General features: G+C 40.9%; 1 protein-coding gene and 1 long non-coding RNA gene across 4 annotated transcripts in view; one reads left to right on the forward strand and one right to left on the reverse strand.

Moving 5' to 3' along the window:
- The window catches only part of LOC104005982 (uncharacterized), a 164,319-nt gene that overhangs the window by 72,645 nt on the left and 67,599 nt on the right, over positions 1–24,075 (forward strand). The window contains exon 3 of one of the 2 annotated variants that reach the window (XR_008547434.2): positions 105–441. The exons of the other annotated variant lie outside the window; for it this stretch is intronic. This is a non-coding gene — a long non-coding RNA (uncharacterized LOC104005982). Of the gene's footprint in view, positions 1–104; positions 442–24,075 lie in introns of those variants that run through there. 2 annotated transcript variants of the gene reach the window in all.
- The window catches only part of CLNK (cytokine dependent hematopoietic cell linker), a 264,742-nt gene that overhangs the window by 42,968 nt on the left and 197,699 nt on the right, over positions 1–24,075 (reverse strand). For both annotated transcript variants that reach the window (XM_520687.9, XM_009447358.4), the window contains exons 9-12: positions 17,636–17,661; positions 17,403–17,422; positions 15,871–15,981; positions 1,674–1,701 (exon numbers count right to left, since the gene is read on the reverse strand). In XM_520687.9, the coding sequence (XP_520687.3) occupies positions 1,674–1,701; positions 15,871–15,981; positions 17,403–17,422; positions 17,636–17,661 (185 nt within the window). The remainder of the gene's footprint in view (positions 1–1,673; positions 1,702–15,870; positions 15,982–17,402; positions 17,423–17,635; positions 17,662–24,075) is intronic.

A 24,075-nucleotide genomic window follows, 5' to 3' on the forward strand; every position in this document is an offset into this window, starting at 1 on the left:
AAGAAAACAAACAGTCCTGCACATTTCCTGCCATCTAAGGCTGACCCCCCATCTCCCAATTCTTTTTTGCCTGTTTGTGATTGGAGGGCCTACTGTCCTTTCAGACTGACCAAAGGGTTATGATTTGCGGTCATCGTGAGCAGCACCCAACTACTACTCGAGATATCCAGGCCTAGCTTACAGGAAGCAGGGGACGGAGTCCTGGATTCACGCACCTTGGATGTGTGGGTTCCCCCAGCAGCTGAGCATCACCCCAGCCTGCTCCTTCCAGGTGACACTAAGGAAGTGCAACCCCTCCCAGAAGAGCATGAGCCTGGTGAAGTCCTCAGTGGAACCAGAACTGTTCTTCTCGTCAAGCGGTTATCTATGTTATCTTTCTTGGCACGATTGTCTTGTGGATTAGGGAGATTAGGGGTAATAAATGTCTCGTTTGAGTGACAAGCTGGAAATGTGACTTTTTGATTTTAACATTCTCATAAAACCAACAAATGAAAAAGAAAGCAAGGAAAGAAATTCACGTCTACTATATAGATAAGAGCATAGGTCAAACACAAAGACAAGAACAGAATTCCTTAGAGTCCAGTGGGAGTGAGGTGAGGCCACTTGTGTTGTTGGACAGTCTTCATCAGTTATGGTGACCCCACTATCCTCATAGGGAACTTTGTCTTTGGGCACTGAAGGGAGTCAATACCCTTGGAAGGCTCTACTATAGGTTTATCTCACATGACTTTTATGCCATTTATTGAGCCTCCACTGGTCACCTGGCCATTTGTGCACTACTTACTTTTGACTTTATCACACCAACTTTGCACAGAAATGTACCCATACCTATTTTATTTTATTTTTATTTATTTAATTAATTAATTTATTTTGAGACGGAGTTTCGCTCTTGTTGCCCAGGCTGGAGTACAATGGCATGATCTTGGCTCACCGCAACCTCTGCCTCCTGGGTTCAAGCGATTCTCCTTCCTCAGCCTCCCGAGTAGCGTGGCTGGGATTACAGGCATGTGCCACCACACCTGGCTAATTTTGTACTTTTTGTAGAGATGGGGTTTCTCCCTGTTGGTCAGGCTGATCTTGAACCCCTGACCTCAGGTGATCCGCCCACCTTGGCCTCCCAAAGTGCTGGGATTACAGGCATGAGCCACCGCACCTGGCCCCCATCCCTATTTTATGGCTGAGGAAACAGAAACTGGGATGAGTAAGAGCATTTTCTGAAGTTCACAAAGCGAGTAGGTGGCACGGCAGGATTCCTACCCAGGTCTTGTGCAACTTTGAATCTCATATTCCTTCTACTTTGCATTCCTGTATTTCTTATGAAGGACAAATAGCAAAGTGCAATACCGTTTCTAACACTTGATTTCTGTAATGCTGAAGGCTGGAAGCCATCAGTTGATACTGTATATCTTCCATGTGGAACTGGGCACATTCTTCCTATAACAAATGAACCCTGAATGACCATGGTGGCCAAACAGATCTTGGTTTAAAATCTGGAGCTAAGCTTGTTTTACTTTGGCTTTCTTATCTTTAAAATAGAGATACTAATGCATTTTGAGCATAGCTATTGTGAGAACTAAGTGTAAGTATCTGAAGCAAATAGAATCTTGCCTATTGCAGACATTTAATGCCTCAAAATTCCCTTCTTTGCTTCCAAGGATAAAATTGCTACTTACCTCACTTAAGTCCCTTAAGCTTATCTGACTGCAAGAAAAAGAAATACGGTGTTACATAAAACACAGTTCATAATGACCAAGATAAAATCATTCTGAGCCTTACAAACCTTTCATTACATTTTCATTGCCAAATTAACAGCCCATAGTCCAGTGAGATATTTATCATTCTTCCATAAAACTAAAGCCAGGTTATTTTTCTCATAATTTTCTAAGGAAAAGACAAAGTTAAGAGCCAAAATAAAAGGTGGTGATAGAAAGGACATGAATAAACGTGCATCTTATTTTGGGAGAAATTAAAAAATCATCATTTCTCCTGACATTTGATTTCCTACGTCAGGTTTCATTAGCACAGTCAGACCTATTATTAACTTGGTTTTAAAGCTCTTAGTTTTTTACTTTGAGGGAACATAAAGAGTTTTCAATATCAAGCTGTCAGGTGCAGTGGGATCTCAGGAAAGCAAGTGTAAGAGAGAGAATGCTGATAAAGAACGGAGATCTGAGACAGGAAAAAAAACATAAAATTGAATGGTAGAGAAAAAATTCAACATGGAATTGAATAATATGAATTTTGGAAAGGTCTCTGACTAAACTTCAAGCTTTTCATTTTATTGGCAAGTCAATTAACTTCTCTAAACCTCACTTTTTTTCATCTGCAAAATGGCAACAAGAGTGCTCATGAGTGTTAATATGAGAATTGCTAGAAATAAAAAGTAACAAAGTTGGGGCCCGGTGCAGTGGCTCATGCCTGTGATCCCAGCACTTTGGGAGACTGAGGCAGGCTGATCACTTGAGCTCAGGAGTTCCAGCAGCCTGGCCAACATGGTGAAACCCTGTCTCTACTAAAAATACAAAAATTAGCTGGGTGTGGTGACACATGCCTGTAGTCCCAGCTACTCGGGAGGCTGAGGCAGGAGAGTAGCTTGAGCCCAGGAGGTGGAGAGATTGCTGTGAGCTGAGATCATCCACTGCACTCCAGCCTGGGTGACAGAGTGTGACTCCATCTCAAAACAAACAAACAAACAAACAAACAAAAAACAATGTTGGGCATTCAGTGTGCATCGTTGTCAGAATGTGGTCAAAGTTTGGTGAAGAAACTATGAAGGGAGTGGAGTGAGGGTATATGTTCCACTTCCCCAGTTCTGTCAGTGAAAACACTGGATCTGAAGAATATGGGAGTATTAAGTGTGCAACACTGATCACAGTTGAAGGCTATTGATCTAGAGTTTTAGGAGTCAGGCTATATCAGGATTCCAGAAACACACAGTGCTCAGATGCTAGATCCCAGTGTCGGATCTGCAAGCAACAGGCAACTGTACCAAGGTTCCACGGTTTTAGCCTCTTACATCTTACCCCCTGCCTCCCGCTTTTAGTTGGAAACCTGAGAAGACAAAAGAGATCTGAATAGAGGTAATGAAGTAGAACAAACACCCAGAGTATTAATTATTTTGGGGTTAAAATGTGGCTAATCTCAGTATTTAATGTTTAAGAAGCCAGTGTATTAAAGATACTGAAAGATTGGCTGTAGGGCTTCAATTTAAAATGTAGATTTGAAGTTACAAGTGTCAAGATGTGTTTGTCTCCATTTTAAAGAGTTTGAAGTGTTTAAGATAAATTAAAATTTTCTATATTTATACATTTACTTTCTTGGATTTACAGAAATTGTTAAAGTTTTGCTGGCTAGCATTTAAACCTACCCTATCAACATTAGAAGTACTTAAAAATCAAAGAAATTAAATGTATAAATATATTTCAAATATTTAAGGAGATTTAAATGAGTTTGTTAAACAGTTTTACCAAGATTCTTTAACCTATTTGACTTGAGTTGGTTGAACATTTGTTGAAGACTAAGCAGAGTGATTGTCTTTCTGTTTGGATAAAATCACTTGATTTATAAATAGAGCAGTGCACTTTATAGATGGAAATCTGAGGCTTCAGGAAAGCTCGGATTTGGAATTTGCAGCTTTAATAAATGGAATTTTAACTGAGAACCCAAGCGATTGTAAGAAGGCATTTCTGTGCAGACCAGAGTTTCTTACTCTTTGAGAGCTTTGAACACATGTGTGTCCAAGTTCTGTCTGCTGAAGATGGCGAAAAAAACCATGGTCATTAATTTTTTTCACTTTTTTCCTATGCATAAGAGGTCCTCATTATAAATGTAAAGATATTACCTTTTACTATAAATATAGGTCTCTCTGGGAATCCCTTAGTTTTTGGCTTAGTTTTAAATGAATTGAATTTGATTCTTGCTCTGTCATCTGTGGGCTCTGTCACCCTGGATAAGTTAAATTCTCTCTCTGAAGCTTAGTTTTCCCACCTGTAAAACTGATAAATCTAGACAGTAGTGAAGAGAATTGCTGAAGATTCTAATGAAAGAATGTGACGTGAAAGCTATTTGGAGTGAAATAACACTCTACATTTGCAGAACATTTTAATGTTCACATTTGCTTTGAAATTAAACTTTTTATCCTGAGATAAAATTATGGATTTTTTATCCTTAGATAGAATTATGGATTCCCATGCAGTTGTAAGAAATAATACAGAGAGTTCCTATGTGCCCTATACCCAGTTTCCCCCAGTAGCAACAACTTGGAAAACAATAATAATAATGTTTATACTTTAAAATCAATAGTTTCCATTCATAAATACAAATGTGTATATCTCTATAACCATACTTTCTCTTTTAAAAGACCACGGTTTCTTGATATCTATAAAGATTTTTTGTTTTCACTTCCCAAATCATCAGAGCATATATTTTTGTGACAGAGATTGTTTGCATTGATGTGATGCCAGCATTGCTGGTTGTAAAGAGAAAACTGGCTGGCCATGTTGCTTCACACCTGTAAACCCAGCACTTTGAGAGGATAAGGCGGGCGGACTGCCTGAGGCCAGGAGTTTGAGACCAGACTGGACAGGAGTGTTAGAGAGACCCCTGTCTCTAATTAAAAAAAAGAAAGGAAGAAAGAAAGAAAGAAAGAAAGAAAGAAAGAAAGAAAGAAAGAAAGAAAGAAAGAAAGAAAGAAAATGGAAAGCCATAGTTAGGTAAGTGGGTGTTTTGTTTCTTAAATATTGGGTGCTTCATTTAAATTATATTTTGGCTGAACCCTGCCCCTTGGCCATTGAGTGTACTGAAGCTTAAAGGACATATGGGACAATGAACCCTCGATTTCTTAATTTTTATCAGTAAATTGCAAATAGTAATTTTTTTTTATTATACTTTAAGTTTTAGGGTACATGTGCACCTTGTGCAGGTTAGTTACATATGTATACAGGTGCCATGCTGGTGCGCTGCACCCACCAACTCGTCATCTAGCATTAGGTATATCTCCCAATGCTATCCCTCCCCCCTCCCCCCACCCCACCACAGTCCCCAGAGTGTGATATTCCCCTTCCTGTGTCCATGTGATCTCATTGTTCAATTCCCACCTATGAGTGAGAATATGCGGTGTTTGGTTTTTTGTTCTTGCGATAGTTTACTGAGAATGATGATTTCCAATTTCATCCATGTCCCTACAAAGGACATGAACTCATCATTTTTTATGGCTGCATAGTATTCCATGGTGTATATGTGCCACATTTTCTTAATCCAGTCTATCATTGTTGGACATTTGGGTTGGTTCCAAGTCTTTGCTATTGTGAATAATGCCACAATAAACATACGTGTGCATGTGTCTTTATAGCAGCATGATTTATAGTCCTTTGGGTATATACCCGGTAATGGGATGGCTGGGTCAAATGGTATTTCTAGTTCTAGATCCCTGAGGAATCGCCACACTGACTTCCACAATGGTTGAACTAGTTTACAGTCCCACCAACAGTGTAAAAGTGTTCCTATTTCTCCATATCCTCTCCAGCACCTGTTGTTTCCTGACTTCTTAATGATCGCCATTCTAACTGGTGTGAGATGGTATCTCATTGTGGTTTTGATTTGCATTTCTCTGATGGCCAGTGATGATGAGCATTTTTTCATGTGTTTTTTGGCTGCATAAATGTCTTCTTTTGAGAAGTGTCTGTTCATGTCCTTCGCCCACTTTTTGATGGGGTTGTTTGTTTTTTTCTTGTAAATTTGTTGGAGTTCATTGTAGATTCTGGATACTAGCCCTTTGTCAGATGAGTAGGTTGCGAAAATTTTCTCCCATGTTGTAGGTTGCCTGTTCACTCTGATGGTAGTTTCTTTTGCTGTGCAGAAGCTCCTTAGTTTAATTAGATCCCATTTGTCAATTTTGGCTTTTGTTGCCATTGCTTTTGGTGTTTTGGACATGAAGTCCTTGCCCATGCCTATGTCCTGAATGGTAATGCCTAGGTTTTCTTCCAGGGTTTTTATGGTTTTAGGTCTAACGTTTAAGTCTTTAATCCATCTTGAATTGATTTTTGTATAAGGTGTAAGGAAGGGATCCAGTTTCAGCTTTCTACATATGGCTAGCCAGTTTTCCCAGCACCATGTATTAAATAGGGAATCCTTTCCCCATTGCTTGTTTTTCTCAGGTTTGTCAAAGATCAGATAGTTGTAGATATGCAGCGTTATTTCTGAGGGCTCTGTTCTGTTCCATTGATCTATATCTCTGTTTTGGTACCAGTACCATGCTGTTTTGGTTACTGTAGCCTTGTAGTATAGTTTGAAGTCAGGTAGTGTGATGCCTCCAGCTTTGTTCTTTTGGCTGAGGATTGACTTGGCGATGCGGGCTCTTTTTTGGTTCCATATGAACTTTAAAGTAGTTTTTTCCAATTCTACTGAAGAAAGTCATTGGTAGCTTGATGGGGATGGCATTGAATCTGTAAATTACCTTGGGCAGTATGGCCATTTTCATGTTATTGATTCTTCCTACCCATGAGCATGGAATGTTCTTCCATTTGTTTGTATCCTCTTTTATTTCCTTGAGCAGTGGTTTGTAGTTCTCTTTGAAGAGGTCCTTCACATCCCTTGTAAGTTGGATTCCTAGGTATTTTATTCTCTTTGAAGCAATTGTGAATGGGAGTTCACTCATGATTTGGCTCTCTGTTTGTCTGTTGTTGGTGTACAAGAATGCTTGTGATTTTTGTACATTGATTTTGTATCCTGAGACTTTGCTGAAGTTGCTTATCAGCTGAAGGAGATTTTGGGCTGAGACAATGGGGTTTTCTAGATATATAATCATGTCGTCTGCAAACAGGGACAATTTGACTTCCTCTTTTCCTAATTGAATACCCTTTATTTCCTTCTCCTGCCTAATTGCCCTGGCCAGAACTTCCAACACTATGTTGAATAGGAGTGGTGAGAGAGGGCATCCCTGTCTTGTGCCAGTTTTCAAAGGGAATGCTTCCAGTTTTTGCCCATTTAGTATGATATTGACTGTGGGTTTGTCATAGATAGCTCTTATTATTTTGAAATACGTCCCATCAATACCTAATTTATTGAGAGTTTTTTTAGCATGAAGGGTTGTTGAATTTTGTCAAAGGCCTTTTCTGCATCTATTGAGATAATCATGTGGTTTTTGTCTTTGGCTCTGTTTATATGCTGGATTACATTTATTGATTTGCGTATATTGAACCAGCCTTGCATCCCAGGGATAAAGCCCACTTGATCATGGTGGATAAGCTTTTTGATGTGCTGCTGGATTCGTTTTGCCAGTATTTTATTGAGGATTTTTGCATCAATGTTCATCAAGGATATTGGTCTAAAATTCTCTTTTTTGGTTGTGTCTCTGCCCGGCTTTGGTATCAGAATGATGCTGGCCTCATAAAATGAGTTAGGGAGGATGTCCTCTTTTTCTATTGATTGGAATAGTTTCAGAAGGAATGGTACCAGTTCCTCCTTGTACCTCTGGTAGAATTCGGCTGTGAATCCGTCTGGTCCTGGACTCTTTTTGGTTGGTAAACTATTGATTATTGCCACAATTTCAGATCCTGTTATTGGTCTATTCAGAGATTCAACTTCTTCCTGGTTTAGTCTTGGGAGAGTGTATGTGTCGAGGAATTTATCCATTTCTTCTAGATTTTCTAGTTTATTTGCGTAGAGGTATTTGTAGTATTCTCTGATGGTAGTTTGTATTTCTGTGGGATCGGTGGTGATATCCCCTTTGTCATTTTTTATTGTGTCTATTTGATTCTTCTCTCTTTTTTTCTTTATTAGTCTTGCTAGCGGTCTATCAATTTTGTTGATCCTTTCAAAAAACCAGCTCCTGGATTCATTAATTTTTTTGAAGGGTTTTTTGTGTCTCTATTTCCTTCAGTTCTGCTCTGATTTTAGTTATTTCTTGCCTTCTGCTAGCTTTTGAATGTGTTTGCTCTTGCTTTTCTAGTTCTTTTAATTGTGATGTTAGGGTGTCAATTTTGGATCTTTCCTGCTTTCTCTTGTGGGCATTTAGTGCTATAAATTTCCCTCTACACACTGCTTTGAATGCGTCCCAGAGATTCTGGTATGTTGTGTCTTTGTTCTCGTTGGTTTCAAAGAACATCTTTATTTCTGCCTTCATTTCGTTATGTATCCAGTAGTCATTGAGGAGCAGGTTGTTCAGTTTCCATGTAGTTGAGTGGTTTTGAGTGAGATTCTTAATTCTGAGTTCTAGTTTGATTGCACTGTGGTCTGAGAGATAGTTTGTTATAATCTCTGTTCTTTTACATTTGCTGAGGAGAGCTTTACTTCCAAGTATGTGGTCAATTTTGGAATAGGTGTGGTGTGGTGCTGAAAAAAAATGTATATTCTGTTGATTTGGGGTGGAGAGTTCGGTAGATGTCTATTAGGTCTGCTTGGTGCAGAGCTGAGTTCAATTCCTGGGTATCCTTGTTGACTTTCTGTCTCGTTGATCTGTCTAATGTTGACAGTGGGGTGTTAAAGTCTCCCATTATTAATGTGTGGGAGTCTGAGTCTCTTTGTAGGTCACTCAGGACTTGCTTTATGAATCTGGGTGCTCCTGTATTGGGTACATATATATTTAGGATAGTTAGCTCTTCTTGTTGAATTGATCCCTTTACCATTATGTAATGGCCTTCTTTGTCTCTTTTGATCTTTGTTGGTTTAAAGTCTGTTTTATCAGAGACTAGGATTGCAACCCCTGCCTTTTTTTTTTGTCCATTTGCTTGGTAGATCTTCCTCCATCCTTTTATTTTGAGCCTATGTGTGTCTCTGCACGTGAGATGGGTTTCCTGAATACAGCACACTGATGGGTCTTGACTCTTTATCCAATTTGCCAGTCTGTGTCTTTTAATTGGAGCATTTAGTCCATTTACATTTAAAGTTAATATTGTTATGTGTGAATTTGATCCTGTCATTATGATGTTAGCTGGGTATTTTGCTCGTTAGTTGATGCAGTTTCTTCCTAGTCTCAATGGTCTTTACATTTTGGCATGATTTTGCAGCGGCTGGTACCGGTTGTTCCTTTCCATGTTTAGCGCTTCCTTCAGGAGCTCTTTTAGGGCAGGCCTGGTGGTGACAAAATCTCTCAGCATTTGCTTGTCTGTAAAGGATTTTATTTCTCCTTCACTTATGAAGCTTAGTTTGGCTGGATATGAAATTCTGGGTTGAAAATTCTTTTCTTTAAGAATGTTGAATATTGGCCCCCACTCTCTTCTGGCTTGTAGGGTTTCTGCCGAGAGATCCGCTGTTAGTCTGATGGGCTTCCCTTTGAGGGTAACCCGACCTTTCTCTCTGGCTGCCCTTAACATTTTTTCCTTCATTTCAACTTTGGTGAATCTGACAATTATGTGTCTTGGAGTTGCTCTTCTCGAGGAGTATCTTTGTGGCGTTCTCTGTATTTCCTGAATCTGAACGTTGGCCTGCCTTGCTAGATTGGGGAAGTTCTCCTGGATAATATCCTGCAGGGTATTTTCCAACTTGATTCCATTCTCCCCATCACTTTCAGGTACACCAATCAGACGTGGATTTGGTCTTTTCACATAGTCCCATATTTCTTGGAGGCTTTGCTCATTTCTTTTTATTCTTTTTTCTCTAAACTTCCCTTCTCGCTTCATTTCATTCATTTCATCTTCCATTGCTGATACCCTTTCTTCCAGTTGATTGCATCGGCTCCTGAGGCTTCTGCATTCTTCACGTAGTTCTCGAGCCTTGGTTTTCAGCTCCATCAGCTCCTTTAAGCACTTCTCTGTATTGGTTATTCTAGTTATACATTCTTCTAAATGTTTTCCAAAGTTTTCAACTTCTTTGCCTTTGGTTTGAATGTCCTCCCGTAGCTCAGAGTAATTTGATCGTCTGAAGCCTTCTTCTCTCAGCTCGTCAAAGTCATTCTCCATCCAGCTTTGTTCCGTTGCTGATGAGGAACTGCGTTCCTTTGGAGGAGGAGAGGTGCTCTGCGTTTTAGAGTTTCCAGTTTTTCTGTTCTGTTTTTTCCCCATCTTTGTGGTTTTATCTACCTTTGGTCTTTGATGATGGTGATGTACAGATGGGTTTTTGGTGTGGATGTCCTTTCTGTCTGTTAGTTTTCCTTCTAACAGACAGGACCCTCAGCTGCAGGTCTGTTGGAATACCCTGCCATGTGAGGTGTCAGTGTGCCCCTGCTGGGGGGTTCCTCCCAGTTAGGCTGCTCGGGGGTCAGGGGTCAGGGACCCACTTGAGGAGGCAGTCTGCCCGTTCTCAGATCTCCAGCTGCGTGCTGGGAGAACCACTGCTCTCTTCAAAGCTGTCAGACAGGGACATTTAAGTCTGCAGAGGTTACTGCTGTCTTTTTGTTTGTCTGTGCCCTGCCCCCAGAGGTGGAGCCTACAGAGGCAGGCAGGCCTCCTTGAGCTGTGGTGGGCTCCACCCAGTTCGAGCTTCCCAGCTGCTTTGTTTACCTAATCAAGCCTGGGCAATGGCGGGCGCCCCTCCCCCAGCCTCGCTGCTGCCTTGCAGTTTGATCTCAGACTGCTGTGCTAGCAATCAGCGAGACTCCGTGGGCGTAGGACCCTCCGAACCAGGTGTGGGATATAACCTCGTGGTGCGCCGTTTTTTAAGCCGGTCCGAGAAGCGCAATATTCGGGTGGGAGTGACCAGATTTTCCAGGTGAGTCCATCACCCCTTTCTTTGACTCGGAAAGGAAAATCCCTGACCCCTTGCGCTTCCCAAGTGAGGCAATGCCTCGCCCTGCTTCGACTCGCGCACCCACTGACCTGCGCCCACTGTCTGGCACTCCCTAGTGAGATGAACCCGGTACCTCAGATGGAAATGCAGAAATCACCCGTCTTCTGCGTCGCTCACGCTGGGAGCTGTAGACCGGAGCTGTTCCTATTCGGCCATCTTGGCTCGATAGTAATTTTTTTACAGTGCTGTTGTGTGACTAAATGAATTAATACATTTAAGATCCCAAACCGGGCCTGGTGTGTAGTTACGACTCAGAAAATGTTGATTACTCTTGCTGTTACTCAGGATGATTTTATTTGGTGCATGGAGCACGGTATTAAAATTACAAAGGATTCGTAGTAGAAAAGTTATTCCCTTTTTAGTTGTCTTTCAGATTATGTCAAAGAGAAAGGCTCAGTGCAGTGGTTAGTAGATATGAAACACTGTTCTAATATTTGCTTACCTTCCCTTTTATCAAAGGTAAAATTCCCCAGAGCTCAAAGTTTTGTTTTGAAGCTATCTGTATTGAAGTTATTTATAATAATTATATGTCTTTCTTTTAAGTAAATTTATTTAAGTTGAAAAAAATGAGCAGAGCAGAAAAAATAATTAAGTACATGGATATCGTAAAAATCATAATAATGGTACATAAGTGACTGAGAATGTCCAACCAACATTCTCCAAACTTCGAAGTTCTCTTCTGGTTTTGAGCTGTCAATGAATGACTGGGGTGACATTTTCCTTTACTGAAGTGCTTCAATTCAGTAATTGTTTTGTGAAACCAAGGCTTAGCTTTAAAAAAGAGAATAGCAGAGCTGGCAGAGACAAATGGGGCCTGAAACACAATAGCTGGAACCACAAAGACCATCCAGGGTGAGCACAGCCCGCTGCAAAAGGCTGCAGCTGTCTAACTGCCTGCCATGGATACAGTTGATTGCCAGATGTAAATTATGGCTTCTGCCTTAGGGAATGCAATTCATCTCACTCACAGTGCCTTAACAACAGCTTGCAGAGATGGAGCAGGCACTCTCCTGCATGGTTTGGCTGCAGAAGCTCTGATTGCCAATGTTCCTTCTGTTTTCAGAGCAATATCCTTCTGTGGTTGATTACATGGGACTTGGGCATCACTAATGATGATATTACCACCCATGTGGGCCCTGCTAAAAATGAATTTGAAAGCACATCTCTCTTTCAGAGGCAAAGCCATCTCATTTATCGTGGTATCCCCAGTGTCTCCTATGGGGCTGTGCAGGTCTTTGCCCCATCAATAGTCAAATGTCAACCCTGCGACTTTAAGTTACCTAACTTCTCTGAAGCGTGGTGACCTTAGGTGCCCAGTGAGTATGGAAGTACTATTTACTGGGCACATGTGCCATCCACTGGGCTTGGTACTTTACTCTTCTGAGGCTTAGGAAACATACTTTACAGGGCTGCTGGAAAAATTCAATAAGAGAAAATATAATTACTCTCTTGAGGTGTTTTGGTGAAGAGATCCAGCACAATTCTCATCACATCTAAAAATGATTAAATAAAAGTAAACTGTAACTACAGGAACCCCAGAGATATCAAATGCCAACTTCTAAAGATGTCAACACCACCAAGACAGTGACCCAATAGACCGGTGTGGTTTGTGCCCGCAGAGGGACGCATTTGGCAATTGAGTGAGCATTATGTTAGACTCTGGAAACTCAGGCATAGATAAGGCTTAAATACCTTCAAAGCTTTTGTGGCGGATGTATTCCTTGAACTTGGTTCCCTCTGGGTTCTTAGCCCTGTCTGCATATTAGCTTCACCTGGGGGAGCCTTAAAAATTCTGATGCACAGGTCTCACTTCAGGGCAATTAAAATAGATACTGGGGATAGTGCTTTAAAATAAGCTTTCCAATTATTTTAGTGTAAAGCCAGGATGATAACCACTGTATTAGAAAATACAGCCTCTGGCTGGGCACGGTGGCTCACGTCTGTAATCCCAGCACTTTGGGAGGCCAAGGCGGGTGGATCACCTGAGGTCAGGAGTTCGAGACCAGCCTGACCAACATGGTAAAACCTCATCTCTACTAAAAATACAAAAATTAGCTGAGTGTGGTGCCACACAGCTGTAATCCCAGCTACTCAGGAGGTTGAGTCAGGAGAATCAATTGAACCCGGGAGGCAGAGGTTGCAGTAAGCTGAGATCACATCACTGCACTCCAGCCTGGGCAATAGGGCGAGATTCCATCTCAAAAAAATATATACAGCCTCTATTTCTAGAAAAATACAGAGTTATGGATTCTGGATACCTAATTCTGCCAAGAACAGATGGGAGAAGCTGGTTTCCTTCCTCTCTTCGTCTCTCCCTCCCTGTCTTTCTCCCTCTCTCTCTCTCTCTTTCTTTCTTTCTTTCTCTTTCTTTCTTTCTTTCTTTCTTTCTTTCTTTCTTTCTTTCTTTCTTTCTTTCTTTCTTTCTTCCTTTCTTTCTTTCTCTCTCTCTCTTCCTTCCTTCCTTCCTTCTCTTGTTTGTTCTTTCTTTTCTTTTCTTCTTCTTTTCCTGTGCTGTGACGGATATTATCCTAGGCACTTTACAGGAATGGCATACCTTATCATCATCATTTTATCATACGAAGATGGTTATTTTCTTCTTATAAATAAGAAAACTCAGAGCTGTTAAAGAGCTTTTCTGAAGTCATACTGCCAAAAGTGGCTCACCTGGGATCCAAACTCATTGCTACCGGGTCCCAAGATACTGTTCTTTCCAGCATGAGGAAACAGAAAGAAGATAAAATGCTTTTTTCTCCACACTGAACAACCTCATCATCTTCAATATTTTATTTTAGTTTATATATTTATTTTTTTGAGACAGTCTCTCTCTCTGTCGCCCTCTGTCGCTGGAGTGCAGTGGTGCAATCTTGGCTCACTGCAACCCTTGCCTCCTAGGTTAAAGCGATTCCCATGTCTCAGTCTCCAGAGTAGCTGGGATTACAGACATACTCCACCCCACCCAGCTAGTTTCTGTATTTTTGTAGAGATGGGGTTTCACCATGTTGGCCAGGCTGGTCTTGAACTCCTTGCCACATGTGAGCCGCCTGCCTCGGTCTCCCAAAGTGTTAGGATTAGAGGCGTGAGCCATTATGCCTAGTCTCAATATTTTATTAATCCTATTTTCTGTCTTCTTACTTCTCTGAGGTTTGATCAGTCCTTTACATATTAGACTATTTGGCCAGGAGTTTTAGGAATGCTACATTTTACATTTCCAATTCTGATAACACAGTTTCATGGGTTGGATGGTCTGTTATTATTGTTGCCTCCCAGTTTCTCACTCTTTGAAATTGGAAATCAAAACAGAGCAAATCTGCTTACTCCTAGTCTGATTAGGTTCCTTTGAAAGCTGCAGAAGGAAATTTATATTTATCCATCATCTACTATATTTCAGGTACTGTGCCAGGTTATATGGGTACTGAAATGAGTCAGTTCCTCTTCCATCCCTTCCTGGGGTGGAAGAAACAGACTTGTTAATTTGTTATATTCTATGGGGCAACATAGGTACCAATGGAGAAGGGCCCAAGGTAATAAAAGTGCAATAAGTGTTGGTTAAAAATAGTGTTGGTTAAAAATAGGTTGGTAAAAAAGTGCAATAATTGTTGGTTAAAAATAGGTACTTTTTCCCCTTTGCCTTCTGCCATGATTGTAAGTTTCCTGAGGTCTCTCCAGAAGCCGAGCAGATGCCAGAATCATGCTTCCTGTGTAGCCCATGGAATTGTAAGCCAATCAAACCTCTTTTCATTATAGCTTACCCAGTCTGAGATATTTCTTTATAGCAATGTGAGAACTAATACAAACCCAGACCATTTGAATCGAGACTTGAGAGCCTCTATTCCTTCCCATGGTGCCATGGCAGTTGAAAGGGGGACAGAAAAGGAGGGCATTCCATGGGAGAGACAACAAAGAAGGTGTTTCTTGGAAAACTTATGCTTGTGTGGGGCTGTAATGGAGGAAATGGTGAAGAGACATTCGCCACAGAAGGAGGAATGACATTTTAGGCTATTTAATGTTCCCCATTAGAATCAGTGATGAATGAGTTTCCCATAGAAGCTCAAAATGAGCCTGATATCCTGAGTTTTTGTATCCATGAGAAATGCTTTCTCACTAAATAATGCCTATGCCCCAAACTGCTGATGCAAGCTTGAAGAAGGATGAAAAATAAGAGAGCATCCTTCATTCTATGCAGAAACAAGGAGGAAATGCTGATCACTTTTCTGACTTACAAAATAAGGTAATTTTGGAAATTTAAACTCTTTTGGGAAAATGAAATATGCTCACTTGAGTTTGTCACATTCTGTGATTAGCACCAGCTGCCAAATGTCCCACACGTTTGGGAATGAAGAGCCATCATCAGTACTTAATATCAGAGGGTTGGTTTTATAATATTTATTTTTCATAAAGGCAATAATGTTTTTGACAAAAGAGTTTTCAAGCATGGTTATATTTCTCCAGCCTGGGTGATGGGAAGCTGGGGACCAATATTGGTCCTGGAATAATCTGAATCCCCTTTCAGTTCTTACATAAAATATGCTGATTCTGTTCTGGCATTTGACATTTTCTTTATTAACTAATTCAGGCCACAAGTGAGCAATTCTTTCAATAATAACTCATTTTGTTACAGAGAAGCTATATTTCCTGCAAAGAATCAAAACACAGGTTTCTAGAACTATTTTCTTCTAGGTATAACTGGTTAGGCTTTGTGTCCCCACCCAAAGCTCATCTTTAATTGTAATCCCCAGGTTTTGAGGCAGAGGCCTGGTGGGAGATGATTGGGTCATGGAGCAGTTTCCCCTATGCTGTTCTCATGTTACTGCATGCACTGTCATGAGATCTGATGGTTTTATACAGGGCTCTTCGCCATTTGCTTTGGACACAGGTTCTCTCACCTGCTGCCATGTAAGACATGCCTGCTTCCCCCTCCACCATGATTGTAAGTTTTGTGAGGCTTCCCCAGCCATGTGAAACTGTGGGTCATTTAAACCTATTTTCTTTATAAATTACCCAGTCTTGGTTATGTCTTTGAAAGGACCAATACACTCCCCACCCATTAGGGAGCCTCCTCTGAAAAGTACTTTGTTTGGTTTCCCTTGTCCCCCTCCCCCACACCCACACTCTTGCTGGGCATTTCACCATTAATGATGAATCTCTCACCTGGGCATTCTCTGGACTTCTGGAAAGGTGTGTCTCTGAGATAAAGGTGGCCTGCTGCTCTCCGGCTCAGGGGGCAAGGGTTGGTACTTCTTCGGAAGTGTTATGAGAGGCCTGTGTGGAGAGTCGCAGTAGGGTCCTGAGAAAGTTTGCTGCAGCAGTGATGCCTCAGGCCCTGAATCCACACTGCTCTGCCCTCCGTGTCCCCAGCTTTGGGTTGAAAATGCTAGTTTTTGGATGCTAACTACGGAGCAGACCGATCTGGTCTGGCACTGTTTTCTAAAGGGCGTGACATAATTTTCTATGGGGAGTCAACGTGCTCCTCCATAGTGCACCTGTTTTGGCTTTAGGAGGCCTGTGGAGAAAATGATAACAGCCTTCCATTCATCCCAGACTGGCAGACCTGAGTTTTTAGAACTACCCAAATAAATATAAAAAAAGTGGCCAGGCACGGTGGCTCTCGCCTGTAATCCCAGCACTTTGGGAGGCTGAGGTGGGCGGATCACCTGAGGTCAGGAATTCAAGACCAGCCTGGCCAACATGGTAAACCCTGTTTCTACTAAAAATACAAAAATTAGCCGGTCATGGTGGCATGCACCTGTAATCCCAGCTACTCACAAAGCTGAGGCAGGAGCATCACTTGAGCCCAGGAGGCAGATGTTGCAGTGAGCTGAGATTGCACCACCTCACTCCAGCCTGGGCGACAGAGCCAGACTGTCTCAAAAAAACAAAACAAAACAAAACAAAAAAAAACCCCATTAAGAAATATAAAAATGTTTGAAAGTCAGTGAATGCCTCACTCACTCATATGTTATTCACCCATTCACTCATTTATTCATAAGTATATCAGGTACCTTAGTAGATGCTGGAGATATAGAGAGGAAAAAGATACAGTTTTTGGTTCAAGCTGCTTCCCTCTAGCAGGGAAGAGAGATGAAGAAATGATTGCCAGAGAATGTAATGCATACTATGGCAGAGGTGCTCACAGGTCCCAGATAGAGCAACAAGAGTGGCCAGTCACTCAGAGCCTCTGCAGCTGTCTGTTGCTCTTTTCTCCATAGAGATGTATAAATGTAATAGTATTTATATTTATATATGTGTCATATATATATATATATATATATATCTCACATGAATATATACTTAATATATTGTTCCCTGAGGGCATATCCCATTTTCATATGAATCTAAGCCTGCCAGAAGTATACCCAGCAATACCATCCAGCAAATTTCTGTACTGAAAGAAAGGAGAGGAACAGAAAGAAACAGGGGAGGAATACATTCATTGAGAAATGAGTGAAGGTATATTGAATAGATAACTGTGAATGAGTGAATAAATGATTAAATAGATGAATGAAGGCTTGTTTAGTCTTGTTCATTGAACATCTCATATTAGTTTTTTTTTCTACATCCGTCTCTCACTCTGAAATCATATTAGATTTTCAATGTCAAATGTTTGTGTTTCTCTTTTTCACATGCTGGCTCAAATTATTTAATTGTGTAGCGAAACAAAATGCTATTTTAAAGTGTTTTACCGAGGAGGTGGTAAAGGAATCTGAAAAAGAAAAGAGAAACCTAAATTAAGTTTATTGTTCTGTGAGCAGGGCCAATGGTTAACAGTTTTTTGGCTTACAAATAGAAATTACAAATTGTGATCAGACTTATAAGACATATTTTTCTAGAGATATCTGAGTTTTTGCATCATCTATATCTCTAGGCTTCTAAAGTAAATAGTGAATAACAAATGCGTTTTATTGATTTCTCTTACCTTGTTCTTTCTTACGGATGCGTCTCCTAAAACATAAGAGGGAATAGCAGTGAATTTATGGAAAATGTCATCAAGCATTGATTTTATACACGCTTACATGAAAATCATTTTTATTTGTAATAATATTGGTGATAATGTCAGTTAATATTTGCTGAGATCGTATGAGATACCCAGAACAATGCTAAACTCTTTAGTTACGTGGTCTTATTAAATCCTCACCCTTGTTCGGTTGATGAAGAAACTGACACACGGGGAAGTTAAATATCTCACCTACACTCACCCAGCAAGTAAATGGTAGAATGAAGATTTCATTGCACATCGTGTGACTCTTAAGGTCCCTTTGAAACCACTGATTCCTGTTTACGCTTAATGTGCATGTGTATGTGTGTGTGTGTGTGTGTGTGTGTGTACATATACAATTCAATTTCCTGCCTACCACGTTCATGGGGTATTTCCAAGCAGAGGAAAATAGCATCACAGATTTTTCAAAATAGAATAATTTCTGAAGACCCCCAGAATCCAACTTCTTCATTTTATGGATGAAAAAAAAAAACTAAGGACAAACTAGGTGGGATAATTTCTCAAGGACAATTAACCTTAGAAAAATCCCAAGTAGAGCCTGGAACAGATTTGTCTGAACTCTAGGTAGTTCTATTTCCATAATTCAACTCAATGTAATTATCGAGCTTCTACTCTGAGCTAAACACAGTACCAGGCACTGGGGAAAAAAGACAAATACAATGTGATCCTTCCTGTCAAGGTGCTCCTAGCTGAGGTGTTCACAGGCCAAGCTTCTGGCTCTGGGGATGTGACACTGTGAAGATGGCTGGCACCGAACATGTTGCCATAGGGTGTATACCTTAGTGGGTAGACCGGCATTGAAGGCATCATGAACAATCTGATAAGGATTTCAAGTAGAGAAGGACAAAGTATTAAATGAATATGTGGGACACTTAAGTTACTCTGGGTTGTCAGAAGAAGGCTCCTTGGAAAAGCAATGTTTGATTATCTCTAAAAATGGGCGTGGTGTAATAAATGCTATTTTATATGGCTGTCGGGGAATCAGTGAGAAAATGTCTATCTTTTGTTACAGGAGACTTAAACCTCCACTGAACACTGGCTGGGTGGCTTCACACTGAGCCTCCTTTGCTTTCCTCATTTGTGAGACAAGGAGGTTGGACTAAATCAGTGATTTTTAACCATGTGCTGAAGAGCTCCCTGCACTGTCCCCTGGAAGTCCCGTGGTGCCTGGGCGCAGGGGGACTGGTTACTGTTTCGCCACCCTATGTCATTAAGGAGTTAATTTCAGCCTGCTCTCCACTGCACCTCCTGTTTAGATTCCCCTTGGTGAAAGGTCCAACTGGCACAATACAACACAACACAATGCAACACAGCACAAACTGGTCTGTATAATTTTAATGGCTCTTCTATGTCTAAAACAATTACTTCAAAGAATAAGAATAAAATTACCATTCTTCCTTTCTTTTCTCATTTTTGAAAAACACTTTTGAAATAGGTAGGATTCACTTCTTTATATGAATTCCAAACACTGATTGCACACAGAAATAATTGATGTCCTTGGCATTGTGAAAACACAAAATATGACCCAGGATCTACTTCAACAAGAGCAGCAATCTGGTTAACATTAGATCTTTGACTATTTCAAGGAAATCACAAAAAAGCTTAGGCCACATGATGCTTGCTTAAGGCACAAAATTATAAAACATAAAATTAATTTCCTTTCATCTTATTGTTTACTGGCTTCACCTCCAGAGCTCCCTGGTTGAACATCTTGCTGCCTGGGTTGATGACTTTCCCTGCAAAACTAGATGTTGGCTTTCCAAGAGGTCTTTTTTCACTCTATCTACTGGGGATCAATTCAATTCACTGGAAAAAGAATTCAATAAAGAGACTGAGTTCCTGTAATTTAATAGGAAAATTCCCTTTATGGTTTTCAAGATATCTACCCAGTTTTCTTCAGGGGTTGTGAGTTTAGAATAGGACATTTATCTTCTTTTATTTCATTGATTTATTATTGAGCACATAGTATGTGTCAGGCATGGACTCATTTTTAATATATGTATTGATGTCAGTGTTGGGGGGTATAATACCAACAAATAAAGTTGCTATTCCCATGAAACTTACATTTAGTGGCAGGAGTTAGGAGATACATAAACAAAAGTATAAATAAACATTCATGGGTGATGACAAGCACTATGCAGAAAATAAAGCAGATTGGAGGACAGCACGGTGCGGAGAGTAGGAGCTGGGGCTACTGTGTTTTAGGCTGGTCTGAGGAGACATCTGTGGTTAGGGGATGAAATCAGAGGCCTGAGGACAGCGAGGGAGCATGTCCTGTGGATATCTTGGGAAGGGGATTCCTGACAGAGGAAACAGCAAGGGCAAAAGTCCTCAGGTGGTGTCAGTTCATTTTTCTGTTGCTTAAAACAGAATAGTTGAAATTAGGTGATTTTCTAGAAATTAAGTAAGTCCAAGAACAAAGGGGGGCATGTGATGAGAGCCTTCTTGTGGGTGGTGACTCTGAGGTGTACTAAGACGGTGCAGGACAGCACATGGCGAGGAGGCTGACTGTGCTAATGTGCTAGCTCAGGTCCCTCTTCCTGTCCTCATAAAGCCACCGGTTTTCCTTCCATCAGAGCTCAATAACCCATTAATTCATTAATCTGTGAATGGATTGATCTATTTATGAGGACAGAGTCCTCATCATACAATCATCTCTTAAGGGTCTCACCTCTCAATACTGCCACACTGGGGATGAAGTTTTAGCATGAGTTTTGGAGGGGACATTCAAACCAGCATTCCACCCCTGGTTCACCAAAATGCATGTCCTCACATACAAATATATTCATTCCTCCTTGTAGCCCCAAATTCTTAACTCATTCCACTACCAACTCAAAAGTCCAAAGTTCAGAGTCTCATCTGTGAGCCTGTGAAATCAAAACAAATTATCTACTTCCAAGATGCAATTGTGGGGCAAGCATAAGGTACACATTCCTATTCTAAAAGGGAGAAAGAGGCAAGAAGAAAGGGATAACAGGCCCCATCCAAGACTGAAACCCAAGAAAGAAGAATTTGGGTCCTAAGATTCCAGAATAATTTTTTTTTGATTCCACGTCTGGCATTCTGTGCACACTGGAGCAAGAGTTAGGGCCTCCAAGGCCTTAGGACACCCCACCCCTATAGCTTGGTTGTGCTTAGTCCACCCAGCTCTCCCAGGTTGTCATTGCACACCAGTAGCTCTACAGCTCAAGGGTCTTGGTGGCAGGCTCACTCCCATTACTATAGTGGGGATTTTCTGCAGTGGCCTTGCTCCTATGGCTCCATTAGGCATTGCCCTGGTGGGGACTCCATTAGCTTCAACACCACATATCTGCTTTGTATAGCTTTAGTGGGGGCTTTTTGCATGTCTCCACCCCCGTGACAAGTCTCTGACTGGGTCCTCAGGCCTTTGACAACATCTTTTGAAATCTGGTTGGAGGTTGCTGAGCCTCCACAGCTCTTGCTTTCTGCAAGCCTGCAGAATTAGCACCACACAGATACTGCCAAGATTTAAAACTTGTACCTTGCAGAGCTTCAGTACAAGGGCCTCAACTGGGGTTGCTTGAGCTGGGCAGCCATGAAGTGCTGTGCTGCAGTGTAGGAAGCAGAGTCCCAGGGTAGCTGTGGGCAGTGAGCTGGTAGACAGCGCCCCAGTCCTATCCCCTGAATCCTTTCTTCCATCCTAGAACTCTAGGCCTGTTATAAGAGGGCAGCCTCAAGATCTGTGAAAGACCTTTGGGGTCCTTCCTCCATTGTCTTGAGGGATACCATCTAGCCCACTTCTATCCCTGTTAATCTCTTTAGCAAATGGTAACTGGGATATACCCTTGGTTTTCTCCTCTGAAGACTTTTTCTCTATGTGGCCAGGCTGAGTTTTCCAAATTTATCCACTCTACTTCTCTTTTAATTAAAAATTCTGTAAATTATTTCTCTGCTCTGAAATATCAATGTAAGTTGCCAAAATAACCCTGCAACTCCTTCTATATTTTGCTTAGAATTTTCTTCTGCTAGATATCCTAGTTTATCACTCTCAAGTTTGGCCTTCCTCAAAACCCTCAGGCATAGAGACAATTGATTCAAGTTCTTTGCCAATTTATAACAAGAATGGTCTTTATTCCTGTTTTCAATATCTTGCTCCTCAGTTCTACCTCAAACCTCATCAGAATGGCCTTTACTGTCTATATTTCTATCAGCATTCTTGTCACAACCACCTACCTAATCACTAAGAAGTTCCAAACTTTCCTTAGCCTTCTTGTCTTCTAAGCTTTCACCAGAATTTAAACATTTTCTATCCTGCTCCTACAAATTCTTCTACTTTTGCCCATTACTCAGTTCCAAAGCTGCTTTCCACATTTTCAGGTATTCATTATCAGCAACACTCCACTTCTTGACACCAATTTTCTGTCTTAGTCTGTTTTTTTTTTTTTTGTTGCTTAAGACAGAATACTGGAAACTAGGTGATGATTTATATGCAAAAGGAATTTATTTATTTCAGTTGTGGAGGCTAAGAAAACCAAGGTTTAGGGGATGCATCTGGTGAGAACCTTCTTGCTGAAGGGGATTTACTGCAGAGTCCTGAGGCAGTGCAGGGGATCAGATGGTAAGGGGGCTGAGTATGCTGGCTCAGGTGTCTTTTCTTATAAAGCCACCAGTTCCCCTTCCATGACAATCCATTCTTCTATTAACCCATTAACCCATTAATCCATTAATGGACTAATTCATCCATGAGGGCAGAGCACTCATGATCCAATTACCCCTTTATGCCTCACCTCTCAATACTGCTATATTGGGGACAAAGTTTCCACATGAGATTTGGAGGGGACACTTGAATTATAGCAGATGGGATGAGCACGAGGAGGAGGTAAGCCCAGAGAGGTGATGGCAGAGGTGGGAGAGTGCCCAGATCACATGGGGTCTTGTACAATGGCGCAAAAACTTTGCCTTAACTGTGGTGAATCTTTTTTAAACCACCTCATTAAGGTATCACTGACATAGAAGAGCTTTACATATTTACTGTACACATTAAGATTGAATTTGGGGATAAGTACATATCCATGAAATCATCACCACCGTCAAGGCCATGAACATATCTGTCACTTACCAAAGTTGACTCCTGCCCTTTTTGTTATTGTTACTTTATTTACTTTTCTTTTTTTGGTAAGAACACTTAGCATAATATCTATCCTCTTAGCAAACTTTAAGTACACAGTACAGTGTCATCAGCTGTAGGCACTATGTGGTAGAGTGGGTCTCCAGAATTTATTTGTGCACCATAACTGAAACTTTGTCCCCTTTAAGCATCACCTTCCTATGTCTCCCTCCTCCTTGCTCCTGGCAGCCACCATTCTACTCTTTGCTTCTATGAGTTTGACTGTGTTAGGTTCCACATGTAAGTGAGATTCTACAGCATCATTTTTCTGCGTCTGACTTGTTTTGGCCCAACATAATGCCCTCCAAGTCCATCAGTATTGTCATAAATGGAAAAATTTCCTTCCCCTTAAGGCTGAAAAATACTCCGTTGTATGTATATACCACAATTTTTTGATCCATTCATCTGTCTATGGACCCTTATGCTGTTTCCATATCTTGGCTGCTGTGAATAATGCTGCCATGAACAGAGTGCTGAGAGCTCTTCAAGATCCTGTTTTCAATTCATTGGATATATACTCAAAAGTGGGATTCGTGAACCGTAAGGTATGTCTATTTTTAATTTTTTAGAGGAAGCTCCATTGTGTTTTCAATAATGGCTGTACCAATTTACATTCTCACCAACTGTGTGCAAGGGATCGCTTTTCTCCATATTCTTGCCAACACTTGCCATCTTTTGTTTTTTGTGTGCGTTTTTTAAGTAATAGTCATCCTAAGAGGTGTGAGGTGATATTTCACTGTGGCTCTGAGTTGCATTTCCTTCATGACCAGTGATGCTGAGAACCACTTCCTATATATGTGTTGGCTACCTGTATTTCCTCCCTGGAGAAATGTCCACCCAGATCCTTTGGACATCTTCCAATAAGGTCACTCATTTTTTAGCTCTTCAGTTGTATCAGTTCCTTGTCTATATTGAACATTAACCCTTATCAGGTATATAGTTTGCAAATATTTTCTCCCATTTTGTAGTTTGCCTTTCTACTCTGTTGATTCTTTCCTTTGCTGTGGAGAAGCTTTTTAGTTTGATGTAGCCCCACTTGTTTATTTTTGCTTTTGCTGCCTGTCCTTTTGGTCTCATACCCAAAAAGTCATTGGCAAGATACAATGCCAAGGATCTTTTCCCTATGTTTTCTTCTAGGAGTTCTGTAGTTTTGGGTATGCCCCAAGTTGATTTAATCCACCCCAAATTGATTTCCTTGCATGGTGTGAGGAACGTGGTCCTGCCCTGTGCA

Source organism: Pan troglodytes, chromosome 3 (genome assembly GCF_028858775.2).
Source record: "Pan troglodytes isolate AG18354 chromosome 3, NHGRI_mPanTro3-v2.0_pri, whole genome shotgun sequence".
Classification (NCBI taxonomy): domain Eukaryota; kingdom Metazoa; phylum Chordata; class Mammalia; order Primates; family Hominidae; genus Pan; species Pan troglodytes.